Source organism: Halichoerus grypus, chromosome 14 (assembly GCF_964656455.1).
Source record: "Halichoerus grypus chromosome 14, mHalGry1.hap1.1, whole genome shotgun sequence".
In the NCBI taxonomy this organism is placed as follows: Eukaryota; Metazoa; Chordata; class Mammalia; order Carnivora; family Phocidae; genus Halichoerus; species Halichoerus grypus.
Window position 1 is genome coordinate 24,224,180 of NC_135725.1, and position 17,591 is coordinate 24,241,770.

Genomic DNA, 17,591 nt, shown 5'->3' on the forward strand with positions numbered 1-17,591 from the left:
AGGATAGTCGTTCCCCTTAAGTAATTTACCGGAGAATAGGAGCCAGATTAAATAGCAGGGCCATACAGACACGACATGTGCCACTATGGTCCAATCCATATACGACACCAAAAGATGTCCGCCTCCTATTCTTGTAACAAAACGCCAGGTTACGATAGGCTGTCTACAGCATGATCCCAATTTCATAAAGTATTCATACCCACCTGTCTATACGGGAGGAGGGATAATTTTAAGAATGGATGTTTACACTTATGACGAAAACCAAATAAATAAAGTGATTCTTTTAAAAAGGAATGGATGTTTTTTGCTGCATGGTGTGGGAAAGTGTGAATTTATTTTCTGCTTATTCTTTCTACAATTAAAAAAAAAAAAAAGAGCTACTTTCATTGGTGGAAGAGGACGAGGGCGAGGCTCTCCGGCAGGGGTCTGGGGGAGGAGGACGGTAGGCGGAGAAGAGCTGGGGGCTGGCTGCACTTCCCCCCTACTGCAGGGAACGGGGCGGGGCGCGGAGCGGGGGGGCGGGGCGCGGAGCGGGGGGGCGGGGCGCGGAGCGGGGGGGCGGGGCGCGGAGCGGGGGGGCGGGGCGGAGCAGCGCAGCGGGGGCGGAGCAGCGCAGGTCGCCCGCCGCTCGGTCGTCCGTGGCCGGGAAGGCGGGGCGGTCGGGCCCCGGAAGGCGGCTGGAAGGAGCCGGACTCCGGGCCATGGCGGTGCCGGGCGCGCTGCTGGTGATGGGCGTGAGCGGCTCGGGGAAGTAGGTCTGGGAGGGCGGGGGGTCGCGGGGGGCGCACTGGAGGAGGCGGCGCGCGCGGCGGAGGCCGGAGCCGTCACCGTTCCGGGCCCGCGGGGTACGCAGGGTTCTGGGGAACCTCCAGCTTCCCTTTGCAGATGAGGAAGCTGAGGCCCGGGGCACCTGCTCCGTCTCCCCACCCTCCAACCTGCCCGTCCCGGGGCGCCGAGACCCGGGTTCTCCATCGACGCCCGAGAAGCTCTAGCGAAAGCCCTTTGTGAAGAGGCGCCTGCTGGGGCGCCGCCCGCGGTGGCTCCGGCGGTCACTAGGGCCGGTGTTTGGGAGTCTCTTGTCAGAACGCGGTGGCAGGGTGCGAGGCCCAAAGCACAGGGCAAACCTCGCCCCAGTCTCCCACAGACCTTGTCAGGCTGGGCAGAGCGGCAGCTCCCTCCTGCCGGCCTTTCGTGATGAGTTTTTAGAAAGGCAGTTTCACCTGCTGGTCTGTTTTCTCTGTGCTGCGATCAGCGTTTATCAGCTTTACCTGGAAGGAGTCACTGTTAATAAGGAGTCACAAAACCCCCTAAGGATTTGCAAGGAGGAACACCGGATGCCACAAAGCCTCTGCCCAGCCCAGTCTGACCAACCTGGGGGCTGGGAGCTAGACTTTGGCTTTCTGATTAGACCAAACTCTAACTGTGCCCTTTACCGGAAAAAGCAGCTACTGCAGCATTCCGCCACAGGCCCAAAAGACAGATCTTAATCAAGTGAAATATCGTAACTTCAAAGGCCTATAGTACCCTTCTAGAATTTTCTGAACCACGAACTGCTTGTGTGGTCAAGTATATATTAAAGACTCTTTCTTGCTCCAGGTAGGAATGTTTAGGTTTTCCAAAATTATTGTGGCATTTTTAGCTTCATCTCTTGAGAAATTAAAATAATTTGGGGAGTCTTGGAATAAAAGTAACATAAAACATGGAGCCTGAAAATCCTTAGCTGTTGTATGAGTTGAAGAAGTTGAATGTAAGACTGCTTCTATGGTGTGATGTAGTGGATGTCAGGAGCCCAGGGTCTTGGTTCTGCTGCTCCTGCCTGCTTGTGTGAGCTTGGACAATTTATGTACCCCTCTGTGCCTTGGATCAGATTGGGGGGGGGGGTCTGAACCATATGCTTTATATGGTTATGATATTCATGCATTCAGTAATTATTTATAGAGCTTGATCCTGACTCCGTGTCACTGATATATAATGAATAGGACAGATAAAATCCCTGCCCTCAAAAGAGTTTACATTCTAGTATGGGAAACAGACAGGAAGTGAATAAATACATGTACATAGTGTGGTAGGCAGTGGGAGGTGCTCCAAGGGGAAAATAAAGGAGAGTAAGTAGAACAAAGAAGAGCAGGCAGGATGGTGAGGGAAGGCTCTCAGAGGCCGTGGTATCTGAGCACAGGAAGTGAGGGACTAGCCTGGTGGCTAGCTAGGGAAAGGGCAGTATAGACAAAGGGAATGTAGCAAGTGCAAAGGCCCGGAGGCTTTGTTTCATTGTGGATTACCAGGGAAGCCACTGTGCTGAGTAATGGGAGATGAGGTCAGAGAAACAATGAAGGCGAGGAGAAGTGGTCATATGCCGGAGATATTCTGAAGGCAGAACCAGAAAGATGTTTCGATGGACTGAATGTGCGGCATGAGAGAGGGAGAAAGGTGTCAAGGATGACTTTGGGATTTTTGGCTTGGGTAACTAAAAGAAGGGAGTTACTACTGACTGGTGGGGAAGCAGTAGGCAGGGCAGGTTTGGGAAGAAAAATAGCAGAAGCTCAATGTGGGATGTGGTGAATTGCCTATCAGTCATTTGAGTGGGTTGGTCAAGTGGTTGATTGGATATCCAAGTCCAGAGTTCAGGAGAGGAACTTTAGATATAAATGTAGGAATCCTTGGTGCGCAGATATATTTAAAGACATAAGATGTTGAGATCACTGAGGGGGTGAGTAAAGATCAAGAAGCTGGCCAAGGACTGAGCCCTGGGCCCTCTGACCGTTGCTGACAGACTGAGTAATAAAATGAGAATGATTATATCGATCAACAGATGTAGCAACATTGAGTTCTTTGGTGACTTTTGTGAGCCCTTGTTAGGGCCTTGCTGGATTTTAAATTATACTCCATAACATTTGAGAGGAAAAAATGTCTCAAGAAAACAACAGTCTCAAACCGGAAAGAATGTAGTTAAACCATTGTTAGAACAACAATGTGAAGCATTTACTTATTTACTATGTTTATTGCCTCCCCCTCTCCTACCTGAATGCAAGGGATCTTTTTGTTTACTGCCCTGTCTAGAACAATGCCTGGCATGTAGTAGATGCTCAAAAAATATTTGCTGCCTCAATGGATGAATGAACAAATGAATGAAGGGAGCTATTTGAATAGGTGGCAGTGTTAGTTTTCTTTATGTTTTAACAGCCTTTGTGAAGACACCCTCAGTTTCTGGCCTTTTGAATATCTTTTGCATTTAATCTGTGCCCCAGCCAACCACCACTGTCCTACAGACTTTTTCAGTCTCCTTGATCCTGATTTAGACCAACCTGCTTAGAGACCTTTGGGCTCCAGACTGGCTTGTAATGCTTGCTCCAACCAGTCTCCTCTGAGCCGAGCACTGTGCCTGGGGTTCCTGTCTGTGTCCATGTCAAGTCCTGCTGTTCTCTAGTTCAGGAGGTTTGCATAAGCAGTAGACAGTGGCTTTTCCTTTTCCTTCAGTCTCCTCCCTGCCAGTCTACACCCAAATCTGGTTAGCTCTTTTTTTTTTGTTTTGTTTTATCAGTGCTTTTTATTATTATTATTTTTTGTATTAACATATACTGTATTTGTTTCAGGGGTACAGGTCTGTGATTCATCAGTCTTATACAATTCACAGCACTCACCATAGCACATACCCTCCCCAATGTCCATCACCCAGCCATTCCATCCCTCCCACCCCCCCCCCCACTCCAGCAACCCTCAGTTTGTTTCCTGAGATTAAGAGGGTCTCATTGTTTTTCTCCCTTTCTGGTTTCGTCTTGTTTCATTTTTCTGTCCCTTCCCCTATGATCCTTTGTTTTGTTTCTCAAAGTCCTCGTATCAGTGAGATCATATGATAATTGTCCTTCTCTGACTGACTTATTTCGCTTAGCATAAGACCCTCTAGTTCCATCCACGTCATTGCAAGTGGCAAGACTTTTTTTTTTGATGGCTGCATAATATTCCATTGTATATATATATACACCACATCTTCTTTATCCATTCATCTGTTGATGGACATCTTGGCTCTTTCCATAGTTTGGCTATTGTGGACATTGCTGCTATAAACGTTGGAGTGCACATACCCCTTTGGATCATTACATTTGTATCTTTGGGGTAAATACCCAGTAGTGCAATTGCTGGGTCGTATGGTAGCTCTATTTTCAACTTTTTGAGGAACCTCCATACTGTTTTCCAGAGTGGCTGCACCAGCTTGCATTGCCACCAACAGTGTAGGAGGGTTCCCCTTTCTCCACATCCCCACCAAGATCTGTTGTTTCCTGACTTGTTAATTTTAGCCATTCTGACTGGTGTGAGGTGGTATCTCATTGAGGTTTTGATTTGGATTTCCCTGATGCCGAGCGATGTTGAGGACCTTTTCATGTGTCTGTTGGCCATTTGGATGTCTTCTTTGCAGAAATGTCTGTTCATGTCTTCTGCCCATTTCTTGATTGGATTACTTGTTTTCTGGGTGTTGAGTTTGGTAAGTTCTTTATAGATTTTGGATACTAGCCCTTTATCTGATATGTCATTTGCAAACCCATTCTGTCGGTTGTCTTTTGGTTTTCTTGACTGTTTCCTTTGCTGTGCAAAAGCTTTTTATCTTGATGAAGTCCCAATAGTTCATTTTTGCCTTTGCTTCCCTTGCCTTTGGCGATGTGTCTAGGAAGAAGTTGCTGTGGCTGAGGTCGAAGAGGTTGCTGCCTGTGTTCTCCTCTAGGATTTTTTTTTTTAAAGTAACAATTTTAATTGCTGCTTTATTAAAGCAATTTTTTATAAACATTTCTATCATATTTAAAAGGTCAAGTTCATTCAACTAAGAACCAATTAGAATATGTGACAACCCTAAATCTAATTTTTTAAATCTAATTTTCTGGCCAAGAAATTAAAGCAAGGTTATCCATATAAAGACACAATCCTAAAGATCATAAGCCTTGACCTAGAGAAGGCTATGCAGAACTGGTGGGGGGAAAAACAACTTATTTATAGCTTTCCAGCGAAAGTTCTAAGTTTTGTCTTTTTGTTTTTTTTGTTGTTTTTTTTTTACCTCTGCATCACTGCATTTCTCTTTATATTAAAAGGTGCTAGAATGTTTCAATTTGTATCTTCTGATTCTGTAAGTCCCTCTATAGTTACCCACAGAAGTTAACTACATTTATAAATACCAAAGATGTAACAATTCTCAAATTTTCTAGATTACTCCAATAAAATATTTTAAGTTTTCCTATGATTTGAGTATCCGTATTGTCTCTGTAACAAAGCTAGGGGTCGGCATTATAGATACATAAACATAACAGTCAAAAAAAAATCCACTTTCCTGAACAATAAGAAAAAGCAATGATGGTAAATCTCGAGAACATAGTCAATTTTCTAGGATTCTTCCCTTGAAATTGTGACATTTGATTTCCAAACACATGCCAGAGCATACATGGTTCCCAACTGTACTAAGTAGGTGAGAAGCTGAAATCCTAAAATGTTCATCTTCCAACTTTCCCCAGTCTGTGGTCTGTCTTTGGATCAGCAATAATTGCCTGAACAGCTACTATGGCTTCATTAATTTTTGTCTGTAGCTCTCTGAGCTCTTCTATATGCAGCAATCGCAGAATTTGAGCAGCTTCATTAAGAACTGCATCTCCCGTGTCAAAACCAAGAATATGTTTGTCTAAAGCAACAGGCAAGCCCTCCTCCGTCTGATTTGCTTTAGCAACTGCATCCTGGCTCAGGTGCTCCCGGACCAAAATGCGAATTGCCTTAAGCATTGCCAGGTAATCATCATGACGCTGCATCTGAAGAAGGTTACCCAAAGCCATTACACCAGCCTTAAAATCAGGATTATTTACATCCAAGTTGATCAATGGCTCTGCATTTTTAGCTGCATTGTCAGCATTTTTTGTATTACCAGGTACCAAGTCCTTGTATTTTTCAGCATTGTCTCCATATTCAAGTCTAACAGTTAAACCAAGAAGCCAGTCAATTGCTTCTTGTCAATCTTGAATCTTGAAAGGACAGTTAACATCTTTGAGATACTCTTCAAAGAACTTGGGCCAGTCACTGCTGTGGATGTTTCTTAAATTACCTCTGTCTTCAGTCTTGTAGTGTCTGATTTTCTGGTCTTCAAGCCAAACAAGAAAGTTTCTAAATTCTGTTTCATCTTTGCAGTTGAAGCCAGCTGGGTTGTGGTAGTCAAGGCCGTCAGCTTGCATCGGAACATGGTCCCCGCGTCTCTCTAGGATTTTGATGGACTCCTGTCTCACATTTAGGTCTTTCAACCATTTTGAGTCTATTTTTGTGTGTGGTGTAAGGAAATGGTCCAGTTTCATTCTTCTGCATGTGGCTGTCCAATTTCCCCAACACCATTTGTTGAAGAGACTGTCTTTTTTTCCATTGGACATTCTTTCCTGCTTTGTCGAAGATTAGTTGACCATAGAGTTGAGGGTCCATTTCTGGGCTCTCTATTCTGTTCCGTTGATCTATGTGTCTGTTTTTGTGCCAGTACCAGACTGTCTTGATGATAACAGCTTTGTAATAGAGCTTGAAGTCTGGAATTGTGATGCCGCCAGCTTTGCTTTTCTTTTTCAACGTTCCTCTGGCTATTCGGGGTCTTTTCTGGTTCCACATAAATTTTAGGATTATTTGTTCCAGTTCTTTGAAAAAAGTTGATGGTATTTTGATAGGGATTGCATTAAATGTGTAGATTGCTCTAGGTAGCATTAACATCTTCACAATATTTGTTCTTCCAATCCATGCGCATGGAACGTTTTTCCGTTTTTTTGTGTCTTCCTCAATTGCTTTCATGAGTATTCTCTAGCTCTTTTAAATTGTGAGTGGTGCCTGATGTGTCCATCCCTGGCTCATCTTAGTCTTCAGTGTACTTTCTGTCATGCACAGCTCTGGCTTCCCCAGCCGTGGAGTTCATCACCAGTAGGCTGCAGTATGTCTCCCTTTGCAAGCTTCAGCACAGTAAACCTAATGGGAGAAGTTACAGTCCTTTGCAATCCTTTGGTTACATCAGGGAGGTCTCAGTTGGGTACACATGTGTCTTTAACAGCTAGCTCCCTGAGACCTTCTTCACAAAAGAGAGACAGGACCCCTGAATCCAGCTAGAATGTAAGCAGGGTTTTATTTTCATTATTTTCATATCCTGGGGACTAGCAGGTGCTCAGTATTGGCCGAGTGAAATAAGTAGTGAGTGGATACATGTCGCTCAGTTCCCCCCTTTTGCAGGTGAGAAAACAGGTGTAGAGAGAAAGGTGACTTGCACGAAGCATGTGGCCAGCTGTTAGGTGCTGAGACCCAAGCCCTTCTCCCCAAGAGTGCTGCCTGCTAGGGGAGCAGCAGGTCCTTACCACACGCACCGCACAGAGGGCATTTCCCTCCCAGGCTGACTTCTCATTCCGAATCTTATTTTATTCTTTAAGAGTGTGTCTCTGTTAAACCCCAAACAAGGTGTCAATGCTTTTATGAGCTCCTTTGAACCTTGTGCTGGGAGGTTAAACCCCCTGTTGGACCCCTCCTTCCAGTACCCTCCGTAAAAGCTCATCTCTATTCAGCATTTTTTTTTTGCAAAATATAATTATCTCTAGAACAGGGAACAAAAAACTTCAGAAAGAACTTCAGGAGTTTAATGAGATCTTATATATTGCTTTTTGGAAAAGAAAATTAGTGGTAACTCAGTAACTTTAAATTCCTGGAGAACGCTAACATCATGCTCTGGACTCCAGGGCCGAGAGCATTACCGTCACTGCTTCAATATCATGAAATTACTGGGTTTCAACATGGCGGGGTGGCTGTCTCCCAGGGCACCCCGCATGGTAGGAGGCACGCATGGGTTGGGAAGGGCAGTCACTTGAACCTCTGTGTCCTCTCCACAGATCGACCGTGGGCGCCCTGCTGGCATCCGAGGTAACCTGTTCTGATGCCTCCCAATGGCGAGGCCCATTGCACTGTCTCTTTGCTTCTCCCCCTTGGGCGCCCCTTCTTCTGGCCCATCGTGGTTTGTAAAACTCACCACGGACGTGGTTTGTGAAGCCCAATGGAGCAATCTTGGTTTTCTCCTTGGTGATCACCAAGAGTGATGAATGAAAGGAGTAGCAACCCAGTGAGCAGGGATAGTGACATGGCATCACAGCCTCCCTGCTTCTTCGGGGGGGGGGGGGGGGGAATGGGGGAAGGGGGGCCACGGGGGGAGGGGAAGAGGGGCGGGGGTGGTCCTTGGGCTGCCCATTTCCACACCTGCCCGGCAGTATCCGTAATGGTGGTTGTCACACCCTTTACTTTGTTCTTAAAGCTGGGATGGAAATTCTACGATGCGGACGACTATCACCCAGAGGAAAACCGAATGAAGATGGGAAAAGGGATCCCGCTGAAGGACCAGGTAACATTTGCCGTCTGTTTCCAACACAGACGCTCCAGCCCGGAGCCGCAGGCGGAGCTCTCGCAGCACGTGGTGGAGGAGAGTTGGGGCCAGGAGAGACTATGTCTCCAAAGCCAGGCGCCCGGGGTCCTGCACGTGGTCAGCTCTGGCCCTGAACTTCTCTCCAAACGCAGAGCTAGGCGGGATCCCACCCCACCCCTGCTTGGGCAGGGTCTGCCAGGACACTTTGTCGCAGGCTTTTAATCTGCAGGATGTTAATTCCCCAGGTTCTGTCTTCATCCTCCTCCCCAGGCCTTTGAGCTGCCGCTGGCACCAGACTCACAACCACCCCGAAGCCATAGGTACAAATTCAAATCAAGCCCTCTGGAAACTTCCCATCCATCTCAGGGTCAAGACCAAACAGCTAAACGCCTCAACATGCCCCGCTCCAGTCTCTTCGGGTGCTGTGCCCGCCCTCCCTCTCTCCACCAGGGCCCCCCTGGCCCCTGTCAGTCACTCCTGCTGCCTCGCTCCGCCCCACAGGGCCTTTGCACCTGCTGTTCCCACTGTCTGAAATGCACTTCTGTCCCCTCTTCGTTAACCCTGCTCCTGTTCACAGCTCAGCTCCCGTGCCACTTCTTCAGGGAAGCCCTCCTGGATCTACTGAAGTAAAACCTCCTGTAATAAACTCTCATAGCACCACGGCCCACACGGCCCGGGGCCTGGTTGCAAGTTGGCACTATTTATCTCTGCAACTAGATTTTACTTCTGAAAGGGCTAGGACTGTGGCCTTTCTGTTGACCATTATATACTCCCAGGGCTGGCCACACAGTAAATGTCGGAAGATACCTGTGACTCAGTTGTAAGGGAAGGAATGAATAGCACCTCATTCCTTTATGCACCGTCATGAGGCCATTTCCTAAGGGTCGCTCCCAGAGCAGAGGTGCAAACTGGACTCGCTGGTGTAACTCACTGTAGCCCAAGAGAGATGTGAGGGCTGGGGGCCCAGCCAGGCTCACAGGCCGGGGTGTCCAAAGGGCAGGAACAGAGCGGAACTGGCCGAAGAGCAACGCTGTGGTTTCCACTTTCAGAGACCTTGGCCCCAGCCGTGCTGCCACTACTCACTCTCTTCCCGTTGTTCTGCCCCAAGGGGCTGGAGTCCCTCACCATCACTAGGTCTAATTCTAGGGACTCTGAGTGTACACTTCTGTTTCAGGAGTATGGCTTGAGGTGGCCAAGATTCAGACTTTGCACCATCAAAATTAAGTTTGCAACATTTGACTTCAGAAGATAGGAGGAGGGAACCATAAAAGATATAATAATATCTTTATAAACAGAATAATAATCGGAGCATAATAATGACATTATACTAGAGATCAAGACATAGTACAGATAACCCGGCTCTACCACTAAGCCTGTGTGGCCTTTGGCAAATGGCTTAGTCTCTCTGTGCCTCATTTCCCTCCTGTGAAGTAGGGGTGGTAACAGGACCCATTTCATTGGGTTCTTGGGAGGATTAAATGAGATACTACTAAAAATATGCACAGTGAAGTATCCAAAGCATTCAGTAAATATCACTTATTATTGTCACTAATATATCTATATGAACACGTATGTGTAACATAAAGCATTTCTACCGAGTGTGTAAAATGTGACCGTGCCAGGGTTATTTTTCTCCTTGGTGAGTGCAAATAAAAGTTAAGTTAAAGAACTAAGTACAGCAACCCAAATGGATGGATTTTTAAAATGGCATTTAAACATCCTTCCTCCTGTTCACAAGCGAGGCTTGCTAAGTGGGCAGTCTGGATGGGGGAGGAGTAGAGTTCAGAAGAGGAATTTATTGTATGGAAGAAAAGGTTATTGGTTACTGGAAGAAACATAATGAGTCATTAAATATATTTAGGAGAAACTACAAGTTAGCCAGACTTTAGACTTTCTCTCTTCCAGGGAGAGAAAGAGCTAGAATGGCAGATGGTTGACATTCTTGAGGAGAGCTCAGCTAGGAGTGAAGGTGTGGGTCACAGCTGGGCTGGCAGTGGGGGGGGGTGGGGGGGGTGGAGAGCGGCTCCTGGTCACCCTAGCAACCAGTCCCGCCCCCGTGATCCTGTGAGGAGGACCCAGGGGAAAGCCTGAGCAGAGGTACCGTCTCCTCTGGGGAAGGCTTGGGGAGGGTTCTGTGCTCAGAGGGCTGAGGTTTGAAGAGAGGCAACCTGTGTTGAATATTCCAAGGGCTCCTTCAGGCTATTTAAATGTAAATGAATACAAAATAAACTGTGAACTCCAGTTCTCGGGGTTACACTGCCCAAGTGTTCAGTAGCCGCACGTGGCCCGGGGCTACCACCCAGATGGCGCAGGGAACACTTCCCTCACGACAGAAAGCTCTAGTGGACAGCGCTGGCCTAGACAGATGAGCCCCCCAGGCTGTGACAGGATGTTACTAGTGTGATGATGCTGTTGCTGATAAAGGATCTGCAAGCTGCCAGGCAGTGTCCCCCACCTCGAGCCAGGTCCATGCTGTCCCAGCAGCCCGCAGTGACACTGAAGCAGATTTCAAAGTCTGTTAAATGAGGGGGTTTTTGAGAAAAATTTTCCTGATTATAAATGTAACACTTGCCCTGTATGGAAAATTTGGAAAGTACTGGAAAATGTTTTTACAGAATACATCACTCTTGGTTTTATCTTTCAAAAAATACGAATTTTGGAGTTTGAATTTTGGAATTTTTTTCCTATCTTTTTTGAGGTATATATTCTTTTCACGTGTGTTATTTCCTCTGTGGTCTCTAGTTCATTTTCGTACCAGGTAAACACCGGTCCCTGGCCTCTGCTCTTCCCCGCCCGCTCCTTCCTTCCGCTCCATCCGCTGCCTCCCCCAGTAGCGCTGGGACGACTCAGTTTCCTGAGTTGTTCCTCTGAGCTCCAACTCCCCTTCTCCCTTTAACCACCATCCCCTTCCAGGAGACACTTCATGTCTCTAGATGTTTCCATCACATCACCAAAACCACAGGCCCAGGAATCTTTCCCTGTCCTCTTGATGTTCTGATTGAACTCCTGCTAGAACATTCTAGCAGATGTTGTGCCCACTACCTCCAAGCACTGGGCTGGGGGCAGGGGACACCATCAGAAATGAGATGACCTTGAATGTCAGACCCAGCAAGCAGAGATGCTCATTTGGGTTATGCTGTTTCCTCTTCTCTTTCCCCTAAGACTCTGTGTGTTTGACTTTCATAATTTATCCTATCATCTGTAGTAACTACTCACAGAGTTGAGTGAATTTGCTCTAATATCTCCTTTTCTTTCCAATTTCTGCTTTTGTGAAGAGGGGATCTCAAATCACTCCCTTTCATCACAAATGTGAACACAGAATTTGGAGCTCATGCCTCCAAGTCCTCCTATTTAACACCCTTACAGTAAAGCCCAGCCTTCTTATCAGTCACTCAAGTTCTTGACCACCAGTCAAGACGGTTTCTCCTGATCTTCCTCACCGCCAACTCCCACACCTCCTGCTCACCAGGGCTAAGAAGCATCTGCTTCACCCGTTTACTGAAGAGTGTCTGTACACCATCTTTAACACTCCCAGTCTTGGATTATGCCCTTCCCTCCACTTTTGTACAACAAAAGTGCTGTCAACCAAAAGTTATGGGATGCCTTTGAAACATTACTTAGAAGGAAATCTATGGGCTCTGGAAGCATTTCCGGAAAAATAACAAGAATGGAGAGTAATGAGCTAAGTGTTCAAGTAGGAAAAAACAATAAACAAAAAGGAAGAATGTAGGAAAAAAACAGAAATGAATGCTGAAATTAATGGAATATAAGCCAAAGAAACTATGTAGGTGATGAGCAATGCTATTTGAAGAAAAAAAAAAAAAAAAAGACAAATCTCTAACAAGACTGATCAAGAGTGGGAAAAAGGCACAATGAAGAGTAGGAATGAAAAGAGGGCTGTGAACAAACTGATGTTTGTATATTTAAAGACTTAAATGGGACAATTTCTTAGAAAAATATAAATTACTGTGGGAAAATGGGCTTGGATGGCAGAGATATGGTGGCAGAGTCTATTCTGCTTTTCCCCCACATGGAACTAAGACCTTGCTGATGCTGCAGCTAGCTTAAGAATCAGGAGGGTCCAGAGATCTAACTTTATGTGTGGTCTCTTCCTGCTATCTCAGATACCAAAACTGAATCAAGAACAGAAAACCTGAACATAACATGATGCTCATTAAAAAAAACTGAATCTGTAATCCAAGATCTCCCCTCAAAAAAGGCCCCAGGCCCAGATGGTTTTTCAGAGGAGTTTTGGTCAGCTTGGACCGCTGTAACAAAATACCACAGACCGTGGGCTTAACCAAGAGACATTCAGTTCTCACAGTCCTAAAGGCTGGAAGTACAAGATCAGGATGCTAGCATGGTCAGGGTCTTGGTGAGGGTCCTCTCCCTGGTTTGCAGGTGTGGGGGAGAGGAGAGGCTACAGCACAGGAGGGCAAGCACACCATAGCTCCCTGGTCTCTTCTTCAAAGGGCGCTGATCCCATCATAATGTCACTGCTTAGCTGCCCAGAGACGTGACCCTGCAGCCTTGTCATGGCCTACTTCTCAAAACCACTAAGATTTCTCTGGACTTTAACACTGATGAACATGATTAACTGTGTTTCTGTATAAATAAACAAGACCTGGGAAAGTAACTTTGTGTCTGCTTTAATTTCAGGACAGGATTCCATGGCTCTGCAACTTACATGACATTTTACTAAGGTAAGAGACCTTGGCATAAGCCAGTGAGTAAAGAAAACTTCAGAAAGTAGAGGCAAAAAATACATTCTTGAAATCACACCTGGCTGATGATAAAGGATCCCAGAAATGGAGGGCACTTCTGTCAAGTAATCAACAGTGATTTACATCAGCCAGAACCCACGTGTAATTTAGCTGGGCTCTGGAAATGAACCTTCTAGACAGCTCCGCAATTATCATCTGGGAATCCTGGTCAGCCAGTTGGCTTCCATAAGCCTGTTTCTTCATTTGAAAATAGGGATATAGTTCCTACTCACAGATCACTGTGAGAATTAGTGAGATGGGGCATGGGGGGCACTCAGAACGGTCTCTAAAACGTCGAAAGTGCTGGGAAGGTGGTAACCGAAGCCACCACTGACTGTTCTAGTCACATCTTTGTCTCCACCTCTTCCCACCCCCCACTTCAAGCTGGGGCAACCAGGGAATACGTGGGGTCATTTGTAAGTGAACAGGTCACCAGAATTGGGAGTCCCAATTTGTCTGCTCTGTATCATGTTCTGAGCAAATGAGGTCCCCTCCACCCATCTGGCGACCTGACCCCTGGGAATCCTGGATGGGATGTGGAGAAGGATAAAGAAAAGGCAGGGAATGGCTTATAAATCTTGCTTTCTAAAATGAAGATGACATTTCATATTTTATAAATCTAAAACCATCTGCACCATATGCAATTAGAATATACTTAAGATTAAAAGTTCAGTTTACTTTTCCACACCGCACTGACATAGCCAGCCACCCTGTCTTTGCATAGGCTTCAAGTTCAGGGCTTTAGGGCTTCAGGGTTTCAGAACTCCTACCCATCTGGGTCTCCAACCTAAGCAGACTCTTCAGGGATCAAATACACTGACCTGTGACGGAAGCAGAAATGAAGATGCTCAGGAGAGCAGCAATCAGACATTCAGACCCAGAATAAACAAGCTCTCACCCATGACCTCTGGGAAGAGCAGAAGGCCCAGGTACCTAAGTTCGTTGCTGATGATACACTCCATCCACTGGATCTCAAGTGTACACTGGCCATAGATCAAAGGCAGGCGCCTTCAGAATTCTCAGTTCTGAAGAAAACATTCTACCAAGTACCCAAGCCAGGGTTTACCCTTCACCCTTCACCTCTTTACTTGAGTCCCTTCCCAGCCAGAAGACGGCGGCCTCTCCTGACCACGGACAGGGGCACAGTGGGGGCTCACTTACATGGGCAGTCTCGAGCACGCTGGCTCCCCTTCGTGGTGCCTTGTCACTCTGCCTCTACTTCTGGCTCAGGGTTTTTTCTTAGCACATCCCTGGACGCTTCTCTTATCTTGCTCACCTTGACCACAGAGAGTCTGATACTCCCCTTTTCTCCTGCTTTCTCCAGCTCTGCACTGGTAACTTCACCAGACTCCCAGCATATTGTAGAGTAGGAACGGGGAGAAGCCAGCTGTGAGATTTAAATCACTGAACGCCTTTGGAAAACCTGAGCTGAGGTGTGTGTGGCACAGGCACCCGCCAGCAGCCATCCAGGTCCACACTCGGTGGCTGAGGAGCAGAGCTGACCCTTCCAAGCACTTCCTGTGCACTGGGCACCTTGATAAACTGTTCCTCACAACTCTATGGACAGGTGCTCTAAGTAGCCCCATTTAACAGATGATGAACTGATGCTCAGGGAGGTAAATACCTTGCCCAAGACAGCTCGGTTCACTAGTGGAAGGAACATCTTTACCTTAAAGCCAGGACTGCCTGATACTCGACCACCATTTTGTAATGCCTTTCACCGGCAGAGAAGTAGGACCAGAGTCTTCAACCTAGAATCGACACCAGTTATTTCAAAGGTCCTCATTCTTTAGTCCCACTCCCCCCGCTTTTTTAACAGAGATGTAGCCTCTGGACAGCATGTGGTTCTAGCCTGTTCGGCTCTGAAGAAAGTGTACAGAGACATCTTAATACGAGGAAATGATTGTGCACCCCTGAAGTGTGATGAGACGGGGAAGGACAAACAGCCAGCTGAGGTGAAGCTCCTTGTGGTCCATCTGAGTGGGTCGTTTGAGGTCATCTCTAGACGTTTACTCGAAAGAAAAGGACATTTTATGCCCCCTGAGTTATTGCAGTCCCAGTTCGATATTTTGGAGCCCCCATCGGCTCCAGAAAATTTCATCCAAATCAGTGTAGACAAAAATCTTTCAGAGATAATTGCTACAATCATGGAAACTCTAAAATGAGAATGGCTTCAGATCGGGGGTCCAGAACAATCAAGCAGACATCTCTATCCCATCCCAAACTATGTTCTAGTGTCTTTGCCAATACCGTATTCTAAATTCTTGGGGTGAACAAACCCTAGTGTACTGAGCTATACTTGTCTGGGTATATTTTTAGGAATCTGTGCTCTGGCACCTGGGGAGGAGATAGGAGGGAACTTTGAAAGTAAAGCTTCAACAGAAATCCAAATTCCTGTGACCTAATCAGATATCAGAGGGAATTCTATAATCGATACTGTAAATCACAACCTTATTCAAAACATCCCTGATTGTGTCTGTATTTGAACAAATAAATGAAACTTGGCTATCCTTGGCATCCCCTGGAAATTGGTCCCAGGAGCAGAAACGTGTACAAAATCGACCGCTCACCAATAAGTCCCGTCACACCACACGCTTCCTAATCCTCTTTCCTTGGATCATCTCAAGATAAATAAATAAAAAGCACATATAGTTCATGGATATAAAAAATTGCAGAGGTGGAACTTTAGTGGATGAAGCATGGGACTCACTGACCCAACTGTCCCCACTCATTTCACGGAGACCCCTGTGAGACCAGACTGGTGGCAGCCACCTGCCCTCTTGCTGCTACAAGTCGTCAGCAGGGGACTCTAGACAAGGAAGGAGCACCAGAGCCGCCATGGCCTGACATGAAATGAACCTTCCCCCCCGGGGCAGCAATGGGCCAGGGGCAGCTGGGCTGGGTGAGGCTGTGCGGGAGGCTGGAGGCCCTGGTATGTTCTGGGCCAGCGCAGGCTGCGTTTCAGCCCTTCCCCCAGAGGCTCCAGAAAGAAGCGTCCTTATCCCCCTATCCTAACCTAACCTCTGTCCTAGCCCCAGAATGCAGCTACTCTGCAGGGCCACTGATTAGCCCTGCCCAGAAAGTGAGCTTTGGAACCAGTTACCCGTTTTTTCCCACAAGGGCATGCAGCCTGTCTTGGGAACTACAGAGAGAATATGTGCCGGGGTGCCAGGGGATGAAAGGGCCCTTCTGGGTAGACAGACCTTGCTTAAGAAACCATGAAGCCTCAGATCTTCCTCTCTGCCGGGCGATTTGAGAGGCATCTCCTGCCTGGCTTCAGTCTGCATCAGCCCTCAGTACTTGGGGGTCCAAGCCCTCAGGCTGGCCAGTCCACAGACTCAGGCTGGCTGAGAGTCACCCCCAGACACAGAGGAAGGACCCAGTCAGTCCACTGTCCTCAGTGAGTCTGGACTGGATACCGTGGTGGGCACTCCGCAGGGTCTGCGGACCTGTCATGCAACACAGAGCTCTGGCTCTCGGGTGGATTCCATCAGGGTGGAAGGACAGGGCATCTCACATCCTCTGGCAGAGGCTAGAGTTCTCAGTGAAGGCCATTGCTCACAAAAAAGAACTGATTTTCATTCCACTGGATTGTCACGTAGGACCTGGTGAGAAAGCCTGCTTATAAGAGCACAGAAGCTATTATATGCATAAATAAAAATGTTTTTGCAGTTATAATATACACTGAAATTTCCAGAGTACCAAAAAGGAACAACTGTATTCTTTTTTAATTTTACCTAGAGTTGTTTACCATGTCAGAAAAATCAGTGTTTTTCTGTCACGAATGTAACACACCTACGTCAACCTGCGTTTGTAATTCTTCATTCACAGTGATCAGCCCATGGGCACAAGCACCCATCTGCTCCACTGTGTTGGTCTAGGGCAACTGTGTCCAAGTGTTACATACTGAAACTCAGTTTATCACAAGTTACTCCCTTTTTCTCCTTTAGAGGGAAGGTATCATATTTACTATTTGCTGGGGTAAGTTTTATTAGACATCAGTTTCACTTCTGGAAGTGGGACATCAGAAAATAGTTGTTAAAAATGAAGAGAGGCACTGGATCTCCTGGGGTTGAGAACCACTGCTTAAATTCCGAGACGGACACAGGGAGGCCAAGGCGTGCGCCAGTGCTGCCCTCTGGCGGCCCCGGGGAACACCACAAGCACAAACCGGTCTCCCAGCCCTTGAGAACACTGGCAGGCAGCCATGGGTCCTCTCCCTGGGTTGGGGGCAGTGGAAGGCAGCTCCCCACCCAGTCCTGACCATACCCTTGCTCAGGCTCTATGACCTGCAAAGAAGAGGCAGGTGAGACCTGTTTGCTGTGGCTCAGATAGATGCCAATGATTTTCTCCACCCTGTAAATACCACTTAACCACCCCCTCTGGCAGGAATTCTCCATCTTGCCCCCTACTCCACGGGAGGAAGTTCAGGTTCAACG

General features: G+C 47.0%; 1 protein-coding gene and 1 pseudogene across 4 annotated transcripts; one reads left to right on the forward strand and one right to left on the reverse strand.

Annotated features, from left to right (window-relative positions):
- The first annotated feature begins 591 nt into the window (after positions 1-591).
- On the forward strand, positions 592-15,662 carry IDNK (IDNK gluconokinase). Of its 4 annotated transcripts, XM_036090588.2 has the most exons (6): positions 633-751; positions 6,154-6,254; positions 7,866-7,896; positions 8,282-8,368; positions 13,049-13,092; positions 14,972-15,662. In XM_036090588.2, the coding sequence occupies exons 2-6, from the start codon at positions 6,232-6,234 to the stop codon at positions 15,315-15,317; spliced, it is 531 nt and encodes a 176-aa protein (XP_035946481.1). In that variant the 5' UTR covers positions 633-751; positions 6,154-6,231; the 3' UTR covers positions 15,318-15,662. The 4 variants fall into 4 exon arrangements, with proteins under 4 accessions (XP_035946480.1, XP_035946483.1, XP_035946481.1 ...); XM_036090587.2 differs by lacking the exon at positions 6,154-6,254 and having other exon boundaries at positions 592-751; XM_036090589.2 differs by lacking the exons at positions 633-751; positions 6,154-6,254 and adding an exon at positions 823-845.
- LOC118534605 (RNA transcription, translation and transport factor protein pseudogene) lies at positions 2,979-6,205 on the reverse strand (annotated as a pseudogene).
- Positions 15,663-17,591: the final 1,929 nt, after the last annotated feature.